Source organism: Petaurus breviceps, unplaced genomic scaffold, assembly GCF_028583685.1.
Source record: "Petaurus breviceps papuanus isolate PSGF00001 unplaced genomic scaffold, PetGlider_PUasm1.0 90701, whole genome shotgun sequence".
Lineage (NCBI taxonomy): Eukaryota > Metazoa > Chordata > Mammalia > Diprotodontia > Petauridae > Petaurus > Petaurus breviceps.
The window spans coordinates 8,579,117-8,592,649 of NW_027187316.1; the positions used below are offsets into that span (position 1 = coordinate 8,579,117).

Consider the following 13,533-nt stretch of genomic DNA (forward strand, 5'->3'; position numbering starts at 1 on the left):
AAAAGCTAGTTGTAATGATCTCCTAGCTCTCCTGCTTACCATGTAGTACTTAGAGTACAGATCTTCAATTTTTAAACTAAATTTTTCCATCAATCCAGCACTTAATCTCTTTGCATCTGAAGCCCTGCAACAGTATGTTTTTGTATAGTTAATATGCACTGAAAGTAGTAGATACCAAGGTTTTGAGGATCTTGATAAGAGAAATAAATTATATATTTTGACCTAAGTTTCTCTTGATTTTGTCTAGGGTAGATTGGAAGACCGGAAGCCCTTAATGGTCTTGTTTGGAGATGTTGCCATGCATTATATACTCTCTGCTGCTCAGTAAGTATCTTCTCATTATGAACAGACGTTTTTCTAAGTTCATTGCTATAGATCTCTCCTTATTGGGATACTGCATATCTAAATCCTTCCTACTCAAATGCTGTCATCTCATATAATATAGACAGTATTTTGGGTAAGAAAATGAAGCACTTCTCAAGGGTAGTGTTCAATATTCTTCAAAAATTCAGTGCTAGTAATAGGTTTCCAATACCCCTTATTTTTCTTAACCTTTGGTGTGTGTATTTCTTTCCAAACTGTCTTTTCAGGGCCCTTGTATTTTGCATTCTCCATTCCCTCATGATCCATTGGCCTCTTGATGGCCTTGGTGATTGCTCCAAGGAGCAGTTTGTGTTCATGATTTTGTTCTACAGACCCATCATATGGTAACAGTCAAAGGATTATCTTCAGTAACTTTCCCTGCTCCTGTAATACTGGGTTTTATGTACACATTATATGTTACTCTTAAATGGTGTAAATATTTATGTAATGACTTAAATTTCCCTACCACCTATTTGTGTAGGTAAATATTAGGGTATATTCTTAGGTTAGATTTGTGACAGGAAACCACCTTGGAGATGGAGGGTATCTTACAGATATATTAATTGCGGATCATAGCTCCCTTCTTTTGACCCTGGTTCTCTCTTGAATTTGAGGGCCACATTTCATAGGGATTCATAAAGTAAAAGAGCTTTTGTATCTAGAAAATGTATAAATGAATGTATATTTTGTATGTGTCTTATAAATGTAAATTTATGTATAAACACATAAAATGTAAGGCTTATGATAGGTCTTCTCTAGTTAAACATTTTTTTTTCTTCATACAGAATAGTAGTGACTGAAGAGACAGATTGTGTAACTAGGCTTTTTTTTGTGTGACACATTCATATCAGTGTTCTGCCTAATTTTTAGTGGCTGTGGTCTGCACAGCGTTCATAATCTCATCTCAAATTTTAACTCTCCAGAACTATTGACGATTCATATTGCCACTGTTAAGTCCTACATGGATAAAGAAGAACTTCAGCTCCAGTTAGATATTATCCCTTTGGCATCCTTCAGTAATGTAAAATATCGTACAGAGACAGAGAGTCTATTATTTCATCCGTGGTCACTTGCACTTTGTAATTTTCAGTTGTCACCACTTCTCTTTCCAAGTCTCTGAGTCCTCTCTAGTTATCATCCGGTATTTTTAAGTGTAACTGTATTGTTTATAGATCCATGCCCCTAATTATCAGTTCTGAATGAAAAAATAACCAGAATTTTATGACTGTCAAAGCTAGAGAATATAATGGATGGACTTGTCTTTTGAGTGTGGTCATATTTAGCAAAATTGCTTATTTCTTTTTCCTTCAATATTTTTATCTCATCTAGAATATAATTCCTATAAGGAGGCAAAAGAAATGGCCACTTCCATTTATGTGTGTTTAATGAAGAATCCCTTTGTCCTAACCATTGAGTCTTTCCAAACCCAGACCCTCTTTCATCTATTCTCTCTTAGGACTGCTGATGGTGGAGGCCTAGTAGAAAAACACTATGTTTTCTTGAAGAGACTTTGTCAGGTTTTGTGCGCTTTAGGCAGCCAACTCTGTGCTTTACTGGTAAGCATTCTGCAAGGACCATTGAAGTCTGAAGTATATGCTACCTTTTGAGTATTCAATGATGCCATCAGGGACAGGGCCTTAGAAATTATTTCCCTTGATTTATATGTGGTACTAGCCTTTCATATGGAAAGATTATCCTAGAAGACTATGTTAATTTCTTTGACTAGAATAGGATTTGAGTTTAGAATTTATTTTAACTAGTATGTTGCTATTAAAAGATACTGTACACAGTTATATTATTATGTCATACAGTTTTGATAATATTATTATATAATTACACTAATTATATAATAATGTTATTATTACATAATCCTGCCTTACTAAATGAAATTAAAGTTGTTATTCTTCAGAATTGTAGAACACAAATACTTTTTCTAAAGTACTAATCACTACAGTATATCTCTCCTTGTTTGTGGCCTCACTTTTACATAAAAGCCTAATATGTGAAGAGAATATCGTTAGGTTATTGGCTGTTAACTTGGAAATGAAAGCTGTAGGATGAGCAAGTGTATAAAACTCATTTTGTGGGAAATGAGGACTTGATGGCTACTTGTAGACTTCCATGTTGGACTCCAAGACTCCGGAGTAGTTTTATTAATTTGTTCTTAATGATGCATTTTTGTTCTAATTCAGAAGAGGTCAAGCTAGATGATCAGAAAGAGGTATAAAGAAAGAACTGTTAAGTAATATGGTTAAATGCTGAGACTTAGTGGTGAGAATAAACCAAGCTTGGAAAATTAAGGCTTCATCTGTATTAAGAGTTTGCAATTTTCTTCTAGCTTTTAGTAGATTTAAAAAAAATTTTTTTTCTAAAGCAATTGGGGTTAAAAAGTAACTTGCCCAACTTGCCCAGAGTTACGTGGCCAGTTTTTTTGGGTGTGGGTGTTAAGTATCTGAGGCCAGAATCCATCCCAGGTCCTCCCGGCTCCAGGCCGGCGCTCTTAGTGCGCCACCTAGCCGCCCCTAAAAAAATTTTTTTAATGAGATATTCATATTATACTGGAAATGATCATTTCCAAATATAGTATTTGACTATGGAATTTTTTTTAATGAAGCCATTTGGCCAGGTAATGTTGCCTTTCCCTGGCTCTTTAATTATATTTTCAGAATTTAAAACTGCATTTGTTGTGAATTTTTGTGAATTTTCTGCTTTCAGTAGCCTTTAAAATAATATTTTTGCAACAGGGCACTGATTGTGATGTTGAAACACCAGCCAACCTTGGAAAATACTTGGAGTCTTTTCTGGCTTTTACAACCCATCCTAGCCAGGTAAGTAATATGATGAAGGCAGAAAATACTTTAGGAAATAGAGTTTTAGTTGTTATCATAAACTCTATTTTGACTCCTTAGTTTAAGGTAAAAACATTGTAAACTATGTTTTGTAATTTTAGCAGCTTCATATTTAAAATAAGGTCACTTCCTGTTACATGAAATACTGAGTGAGACAAACTATGTGTTGGACCTAAGAGTTAGAAAGACTTCGGTGCAAACCCTACTAATAAATATCTTGTGGGACCATAAATGAGTCACTCCTTCATTTTTCTCAAATGTAGAATGGCAGCAATGATAACTGTAAAGTCTTCAGGGTTGTTTGAGGCTCAAACGAAACAAAGCATTTGGCAAACCTTAAAGGTCCCTATGATTGCCAGCTATTGTTACCTGATTATTATTCTGCTCTCAAGGATCAGATAAATGGCCATCCTCTTCTTGTTGCAAGTCTAGAACCTTTGTTAGGAGCTAAAAATAGTCTCTTAATAGCAATCCTTTTTACTATGTGAAGGGGTAAAAATTTAAACCCCTTATAGATTCCAGGTTCTCTTAAACATATAGATCTTTTACATTTTTTCTTCAGTTTCTGCGATCTTCAACTCAGATCACTTGGGGAGCTCTTTTCCGGCATGAAATCTTATCTCGGGACCCTCTGCTTTTAGGAATGATCCCCAAATATCTCCGTGCCTCCATGACTAACTTGGTAAAGGTATGTAATAATAGTTGAATGTGTTAATTGTAGTCAGATGGCTATAAAGACATAAGATTTTTCACTGGAACAAATTGAAAAGTAAAATAATTTCCTTAGATAATAACATCTTCCTAGTTCCTCTTGGAGAGTCCCTTCTGCCAATCTGTTTAGCATCACTATAGATTCTCTGGCAAAAATTGCTTACTTTGCTGCAGTGGTTAAACATTATACATGTCTCCTTGGGATTATTAGTCAGGAATAGTTAGCAATTGATTGTTATTGGCCTTGACCTGGTAAAGAACCAGTGAAAGGACTTTTCCATTCAAAGGTCCAAGCTACAGAAATCTGCTTGAAAGAATCCCCTAACCAGGTCCTTCAAGCTGTACTTGTCAGACTTAAGGTCTCTAGAAGACTTCCAACAAGTCTTGAGGGAAACACAAATTCTTGTGTTTGTTCCTTAAATGTATTGGTACTTGATATGGAATGTGTTCCTAGACCCTTCTTTGTTTGATTCAAATTATCTCTTAATCCCCAAGCTTTATAGTCAAAGGCACTAAATGGATTATTGGTTAGGATTCTTCCTAAGGAACTAGGAAAAGAATACCGATATTTCAGATCTTGGATCTGGAAGTGAACTATAAACTTGGGATATAGCAGACTTGGTAGTTATTGAAGACAATATGCCTCCCTTCATTCACATTTAATTTCCCTAAGAGCTAGCATTTTTCAGACTTCTCCCCTAACATTTTTCTATGATCCAGAGGGCTGAACCAAAATTCATAATACCTGTTTTCATCCCCTACCCCTGGGTTGGTATCTCTTTCAGATTGGCTTTCCCTCTAAAACAGATAGCGCTAGCTGTGAATATTCTCAGTTTGACTTTGACAGTGACGAGGACTTCAATGCCTTCTTCAACTGTAAGTGATTTTGGAATATCTTCCTTTTATGAGCCTTGTAATAATATTTGTTATGTTATGTCACACTTTAAGAACTTGGGGCTCTTTATCAGGAAGATCTCTAAATTCTCAACACGGCTTTCTGAAGCCCTAGATTTCACACTGCTAAAGTGTGCTCAGAGTAATCTCTTCCAATATGTCCTATCTAATTTTCTTTACTTTCCTGTATTTAAATTATTTTTACTTAAAGATGATATTTGTGATATTATTCAGTGTCTAGTTCCTTCTTTCAGAGCAGAGGAAAGCCCATTATTTTTACTATAGCCCAATTCTAGGTCTACTGTAGCCTGCTGCCTTTCTCATACCAATAAAAGTAGGGAACTGATAGTAGGCTGCCACTTAGAGAACCAGCTGCTGGTGTTTTGGGATTCATTAATTCATTTAGCAAATAGTCTTATGTATGAAACACTACATGTGTAGAATATAAAGCTTAGCTCTTCTAGGATCCAAGTCTGATTTATCTACCATTCGTTGGCAGCATTCCGAGCTCAGCAGGGAGAGGTGATAAGGATGGCCTGTCGCCTGGATCCCAAAACTGGTTTTCAGATGGCTGGGGAGTGGTTGAAGTACCAGCTGTCAACACCTGTGGATACTGGGCCAATGAACTGTAAGTTTGATTTTAAACAATAAGGTTGGTTTTTTTTTAATTGCTAAATATTAGTGGCAGGGAAAAAGTTAGTTTAGGACTGTTTCTCCTAGGGTACCTCTAATATTTCCTGCCAAGCTCTTAAGCACAGTTTTTAAGGAATGTCAAAATACTTTGTCAGAAGTAGTATTTCCTATACATTGATACCACTCTGAGGGTTATTTTTTTCCATCTGCCCATCAGAGTTGGCTGGTGTTTCTACACTGATACTTTTGAATCCAGTTGAAAGAGAAAAAAGATTAATAGGATTGAAAGCAGAAAACTCCTAATACCCATGACTTAATGTCCTAAAAGTATTTAATGGTAATAATGATAGCTGACAATTTTATGTTGCTTTAGTATATGTTTTTTGATTGGTTGGTTCACTAAATTTGCAAATTGCTTTATGCATATTCTGACTTGAAAGCACAGTTATGCCAATATTTAAATCTTTCATTTTATAAAGAAAATGAATCTCCACTGAGTATTAAATTTATCTGTACTGGAAGGTTGGTATTAAAATGCTCCTCCCAATTTTCCTTCAGTTGTTGAATCAATGAATAATTTTTTATTTTACATTGATTGGTCACTATTATAACCAGAACTCCTACTAAGAATTAGTAGCTTTTGTAACCTTCAGATAACATTTGAATATTAAAAAAGTGAAGTCCGGAGACTATTAATAAGTTTTGATTAAACTTAGGTGAGAATGGGGCAAAAGGATGTGGATAAATTCATATAAATCCATCACCATTGGAAAAACCTTGGAATTAGGTCCCAAATGTTGGATTAATCAACTGCTTGTACAACATAAGGATTCGGTAAACAAGTATTAGACACCAACTATATGCTAGACCCTTCTAGAAGAAAGGAAATCTGTTACACTGAGTTTCTTTTTCTGTAAGATGGATTTGGATTAATGGATATAATAGCTTCCTGATTTTATTTATTTGATATTTCGTTGTCTTGTTCTCTTTATACAGCTAGGACTGGAGAAGGCCTATGTTCAATCTTCTCTCCTTCTTTTGTACAATGGGATGCCATGACCTTCTTTTCAGAAAGTGTGATTAACCAGATGTTTCGAACGTTAGATAAAGAAGTAAGTAGCTTGTCACCATTGGTTGCACGATTTTAGAATTATCATAAAGTCTGTGGGAAAAGAGGGTTGGTTACTTAATCTGTCCATCTATTACATGTAGGTGTCTTAAACCAAAAGCCTCTTTTTTTTTTCAGTTAATTTATATATTTTTTTAGTTTTCAACATTCACTTCCATAAGTTTTAAATTTTCTTCCCCTCCCTCCCCAAGATGTCATGCAATCTGATATAGACTCTATATATACATTCCTATTAAACATATTTTCACATTAGTCATGTTGTATAGAAGAACTAGAACAAATGAGAGGAACCATGAGAAAGAGAAAAAATTTAAAAATAGCCTGTTTTGCTCTACATTCAGACTCCATAGTTCTTTCTCTGAATGTGGATGGCATTTTCCATCATGAGTCCTTTGGAATTGTTTTAGGTCCTTGCATTGTTGAGAAGGGCTAAGTGTATCAAAGTCAGTCATCACATACTGTGCAAAAGCCTCTATTTCTAAGCTTAGCCAGATGCAGGTATACAAATAGTGGGAAAAACAGAACCGAAAACTTCTGGCCCTGAGGGATAAATCAATTCCAGAGCAAGCTCTGAAGATCTGACCAAGCTGCTATCTATTAGGAGCAGAAAGAATATCTTATTAAATAGCAAGTTACAAAGTAGACAGGTATGGAAGGATGAAGATTTTTGCATGTTTAGACAGGAATATAAATGTGATACGTTGGGCAGTGAGAAACAACTGTCAGTCCCTAAATTGGGCTCCTAGAGATTGTGTACAGATCATCTGAGGTATTAGGCATTTTTGTATAAGTGCAAAGATTTTCCCAAGGGTTCAGTTTGGGAAGTTGGACAGGTGTTGGATAACTAGGAGTTCCATGCCCCTGTGGGGGGACCTAGAACACATCTGATATTACCTCAAATCAACAAATACAGTATAATAGGAAGAGCATTGTATTAGGAGTAGTTGACCTGTGTTCTAGTCTGACCTTTGCCATTTACTTGCTTTGTGGTCTTGAATAAGTGATTTGTCTCTGGACCTAGTTTCATCATCAATAAAATGAGGAGGTTGAACTAGAGGATTTTAAATTTTCTCTTTCAAAAAAAATTAATTTTTTTTCCAGTTACATGTAAAAACAATTTTTAGCATTTGCTTTTTAAAATTTTTTCAAATTCTCTCTCTCCCTCCCTATTTCCCCTCCCCCCTCCTTGAGAATGCATACAAGTTTATATAGATTATACATGTGCCGTCATGAAAAACATTTCACATTGCAAAAGAAAATACAGATTTTTTAAAAACCCAAGGAAAATAAGAAAGCAAAAACTTACATGTTTTGATCTGCATTCAGACTCCCATCAGTTCTTTCTGTTGAAGTGGATAGCATTTTTCATCCCAAATCTGCTTCAGTATTGTCTTAGATCATTGCCTTGCTGAGAATAGCTAAGTCATTCACAGTTGATCATCACACACTGTTGCTTTTTCTATGTGCAGTATTCTTCTGATTCTGCTCACTTCATTTTGCATCAGTTCATGTAAGTCTGCTCATCATTCCTTATAGCACAGTATATTCCATTGCACTTATATTCTACAACTTGTTCACCATTCCCCAATTTATGGGAATCCCCTCAATTTCCAATTCTTTACCATGACAAAAAGAGCTGCTATAAATATTTTTGTACATATAGGTCCTTTCCACTTGAACTCTTTGGGATACAGACCTAATAGTGGTATTGCTTGATCAGAGTTTTATAACCCTTTGGGCATAGTTCCAAATTGTTCTTCATAATGACTGTATCAGTTTACCACTCCACCAACAGTGTATTGGTGTCCCAGTTTTTCCATATCCTCTTCAACATTTGTTATTATCCTTTTCTGTCATATTAGCCAATCTGATACAGCATACCTCCAAGTTGTTTTAATTTTCATTTCTCTAATCAGTAGTGGTTTAGAGCATTTTTTTGGTATGCCTGGAGATAGCTTTTCTCCTTTGTCTGAAAACTGCCTGTTTATATCCTCTAACCATTTAACAATTGGGAAATGACTCATATTTTAATAAATTTGACTCAGTTCATATTTGAGAAATGAGGCCTTTATCAGAGACACTTGCCATAAAATTTTCCCCCGATTTTCTGCTTTCCTTCTAATCTTGGCTACATTGATTTTTTTTAAATATTTTCTTCTTTTTCCTAACATTCCATCATTAATCATATCCAGATAAACCTTTTAAGTGTGTATTGACCTAGTGCCTTATAGATTATCTGCATTTTACCAACTTCCCCCCAACTGTTTGGAGATTGAAGACTTCCAAAGCCTCTTTATGACTGGGCAGTGACTTAGTCCCATCAAAGATCTTGCCAGTGGAGCACAAGCTCTGGCACGTCCTACCAAGTTGGAAGACCTTCCAGTACAGGCTCAGTGATTAACTATTTGTCTTTTGAAGGCTAGTCTAGCTAAGTCTAGAGAGGTTCATTGCCACTTTGCCTACTGGGTAATCCCTTACAGCTCTTAAAGGACCCTCAAATAGTTACAGAGGGACTGTGAGCCACATTGAAGGAAGCAATACCCATTGCTAACATAATCACAGATTTTTTTTTTCAAACATTGGAAATTATATGGTAAAGGCTATATCTGACTTCCAAGTAATTTTTCTTTAGTTGATAAAAAGAGGAAATTCTTAAGCACACAAACTGTGAGAACATTATATTTCCATATAATGTGTTGTAATTGTTGTTAATGGTAATGAGAGAATGAGTGTCTTGACTGACTTCTTATGCCAAATCTTATAAAGTGTCTGCATCATTGTAGAACTTCTAGGTCCAGGGCCTTACCTGCTATTTCAGAAACTTGATTTTATCAGTTTACTTAGTCTTCTGGTAATCACTTTAATCAGAAAATGAACAAATTTAGAGTGCATGTAAGAGAAGAATACCTCCCAAGTTAAGATCTTATGAGATTTTGAAGAGAAAGCAATGTCACGGACACACCTGAATTTCATTCTTTTTTTTTGGTGCTCATAGTAAATTATTTTTACTAGAAACCTTTATACATAGAATTATAGCATCCTTTTTATAAGTAAAAGTCCAAATAATTGTTGGGCAGATAGACTTAACCTGAAATCCCTCAATCAAGTTGTATTAATGTATATTCAAGTAAAAATAAACACATAGTAGACCTGAATAACTATACCGTGTTTCCCCGATAATAAGACACTGTCTTATTAGTTTTTTGGACAGAAAAACACCAGAGGGCTTATTTTCAGGGGAGGGCTTATTTTAATGAACATTGACAGCAATTTTAATAAACAGGTAAATGTGAACAAAAAAATGTACCTTTATTCAATAAGCAAATCACTGGGGAAGAACAGGATGACGTGCTCACTGCTGCAGCTCATACAGAGGGTACCGTAATGTAGCGTGTAGCGCAGGGGATCACCTTCACTACAGTAGCGATCTCAATAGGGCTTATTTTCGGGGGAGGGCTTATTTTAGAGGAATCTTACACACTAAGGGGAGGGCTTATTATCGGGGAAACACGGTAATAGAGCCAAATGACTAAAATACAGATATGTTACTTTAGCATTCTAGCCTAAAACTATCGCCAAATATGTTTTCTCCTTTTCTTCTTCATCCCAGAACTCCCATTATCCAGTTTGTGCCATCAATTCTTTTTTTTTTCTTTTTGGAGGGGGGAAGGCAGGGCAATTGGGGTTAAATGACTTGCCCAAGGTCACATGACTAGTGTTAAAGTCTGAGGCCAGGTTTGAACTCAGGCCCTCCTGACTCTAGGGCTGGTGCTCTATTTACTGTACCACCTAGCCGCCCCTGTGCCCTCAATTCTTGACTACCATAATATTGCTTACTAAAAATCGCTTGAGCTTGTGTATCTAGAAACTTATGTCAAGAAGTCTTGATAAAACTTAACATCTGGAGTGAATAAACTTAGGCAGTTATAAGGAGACACACTATCCTGCTCACTACACCAAATGTAAGTGTATCCTTCAAGAGAGTACTGAGATAGCTAGAGAAAGAGGGGCTCATGCCAGCTTGGTTACTAATAGGTTTTATTAAGGTTAATTAGGTTAATTGGATTTTTTAAGAGCGTTTACTCAGTTGTCCTGGGTGGTAGCAGGACAAAGTAACATCATTGATCCCTACGCCAGCCCCAGGCCAAGTCAGGTATTTTATAGAAATAGAACAAAGAAGGCTTAGTGCCAGGATGACCCAGCATCACATACAACTTTTCCCAAGGGTTAGTTGAAACTTCTTTTGCTGTTTATGTTTACTTAAGGTAGTTTACTTTATCTGTGAGACTTCAGGTCACATTCCAATTCTGGCTCACACCCCCCCTCCCACCCCTCCCAACAGTTACTTTAAAAAAAAGACATGGCCATATGCTCAAAGAAATTTCAATGTTGCAGGAAATTCCTGTGAATGATGGCATAGAGCTGTTGCAGATTGTACTGAACTTTAATACCAAGGATCCCCTCATCTTGTCCTGTGTCCTCACCAATGTTTCAGCACTCTTTCCATTTGTCAGTTACAGACCAGAGTACCTTCCACAGGTCCTTTCTAAGGTAAGTAACTCCATCTCCTTTTTTGCTTGACTTCCAAAATGAATCACTGATTTTGTTGCTTTTGAGGCATGGTCATAATCATTTAGAAAATAGGTAACTAGTATTATAGATGACAAGAAAATGGTTTGGGGGGAGGAAGCAAGCATGTAAAGCTGTTATTACATAATAAGCAACCGTTTGGATCTTTGTTTCTTGAGTTATCACATGAACTTTTTTTCTGTCATATAAATTGTCTCAGTGGTACTTTGAGAATCTAAAACTATTCTGTGATATTTTCTTTGCAAGATGACTATCTAATGATTAATCATTATGAGTAAAGCTTAGCATAATGTTACTGGGTTTTTTTCATGTAATGGTTGTAATTTTTTATTTTTTGCTTTTTTTTGGAGGGAGGAAGGCAGGGGGATTGGGGCTAAGTGACTTGCCCAAGGTCACACGGCTAGTAAGTGTTAAGGGTCTGAGTCTGGATTTGAGCTCCTGACTCCAGAGCCAGTGCTCTATTCACTGTGCCATATAGCTGTCCCTAATGGTTGTAATTTTTATGCAACAAACATTTATGAAGTGCCTAGCAGAGAGACAACAATGATCAAGGCATGGTTCCCATCCTCAAGGATTTAGATACAGAAAGAAAATATTTACACCAATAGCCTTACCTAATAGAAGTGCATAAAAAAGATACAAACAAGGTACAATGGAAGCTTATGGGAAGGGAGAGATTACTTCTGGCTGAGAGATCAGATAAGTAGAGGTAGGAGTGGCTGGATGGGGAGATAATAGTAGGCACTGGGAAAATTATGAACAGGGGCACACAGGGCTTTGGAGACAGCGGTTTGGCTAATGTAGAAATTACAAACAGTGAACGCCAGGCTAAAGAATTTGGACTTTATTTGGTAGGCAAGGGAAGCTATTTAGCATTTTTCAGCAAAAGTGATGTGGTCAAAGTTGTGCTTTAGGAAGATTAAACTGGGGGTTTAGGGCAGTGATATCAAATTTAAATAGAAAGGGATCCTTGCATCTTAACTTAGAAAACCATAAATTAACATTTTCTATGTTGTATTGTATTTTAATTTATTTTGTTAAACATTCCCCAGTTAGATTTTAATCTGATTTAGGTCTTGCTATGGATTTTTGCTGGCCCTGAGTTTGATACCTCTGGTTTAGAGGGTGAAGTGGAGCAGGAACCACTTAGGAAAGTGATCTAATAGTCCCTGTGTACTGTAAGGAGGTCATAAATGAAAGTAGTGACCATGAAAATCATAAGGAAGGTTTGGATATAAAAGATGTCTGAGAGATGGAATTAACAGTACTTGGTGATGTGGAAAGGATAGGAAAGAAGAAGGAACAGCGAGGATAGCTGACCAGGAAGATAATAATACCGTTTCAAAGGGTAGCAAGTTTCAGAAGGAACATACTGAATTCAGTTTAGGAATCTATTAACTCTTCTGTTTCAGAGATACATATCTGGTACTGAGAAATGATTGTTTTCTTTCATCCCTTTAGCTATTTTCTTCTGTCACTTTTGAAATTATCGAGGAAAGTAAGGTAAGAGAGCATTAATTTTATTCATTTTCCAAATATTGAAACCTTGCACTTAATTTATCCCATCTCATATTGACGGTTGTAATTTCCTTCTGTCTGATTATAGAGATCTTTTTTAGAGATAACAGAAAAATAAGAATGGTAAAATCATCTCAGTACTCAGGTTACATGTATCATGTTTTTCACCTCCAAATCAGCACAGGCAGCCTGTCCAAGTGACAGTTATTTCCTACCTTCTTTGATTTCCTTTTTTGATGGAGGACTATATGCCCAATTATACCTTGTCTAGGTTAGGAATACACAGATCAGAAAGTGATTTTGAAATATTTTCACAAGTAATCTAGAGCATCATACACAGTAGTCTTGGGTCTCTTTTGGTTAATGTTGATTGCAAACATTGCTTAAGAGTCACACAAATATGGGGCGGCCAGGTAGCACAGCAAGTAAGAGCACCGGCTCCAGTGTTGAGAAGACCTGGAGATCGAATCCCGGGCTCACACGCTCAGCACCACACCCAGAAATAACTGGCCATGTAACCTTGAGCAAGTTACTTAACCCCGATTGCTTTAAAAAAAAAAAAAAAAGAGAGTCACACAAATATGAGTGAAACTATAGGTTTTAGAAATGAGAGATACCTTAGAGGTTATATAGTTCACCCCCCTTGTGTTATAAATTAGACAACTGAGGCTTACAAATGTTAAGTAATTTGCTTAGAATCATAAAAGGTAGAAAGTGGAAGAATTTAGATTTAAACCTAGATCCTATAATTCCAAATTCCATACATTTTCCATTCCTCATCCCATTATATCGTTGACTTAGGTAGAATATGAGTTTTTCCCCCTAAAGTAATTATATTTAATTATA

General features: G+C 36.1%; 1 protein-coding gene across 2 annotated transcripts in view; it reads left to right on the forward strand.

Annotated features, from left to right (window-relative positions):
- The window catches only part of XPO5 (exportin 5), a 56,697-nt gene that overhangs the window by 21,942 nt on the left and 21,222 nt on the right, over positions 1-13,533 (forward strand). For both annotated transcript variants that reach the window (XM_069065885.1, XM_069065886.1), the window contains 9 exons: positions 248-324; positions 1,820-1,919; positions 3,108-3,191; positions 3,775-3,900; positions 4,709-4,799; positions 5,317-5,445; positions 6,447-6,562; positions 10,975-11,130; positions 12,631-12,672. In XM_069065885.1, the coding sequence (XP_068921986.1) occupies positions 248-324; positions 1,820-1,919; positions 3,108-3,191; positions 3,775-3,900; positions 4,709-4,799; positions 5,317-5,445; positions 6,447-6,562; positions 10,975-11,130; positions 12,631-12,672 (921 nt within the window). The remainder of the gene's footprint in view (positions 1-247; positions 325-1,819; positions 1,920-3,107; positions 3,192-3,774; positions 3,901-4,708; positions 4,800-5,316; positions 5,446-6,446; positions 6,563-10,974; positions 11,131-12,630; positions 12,673-13,533) is intronic.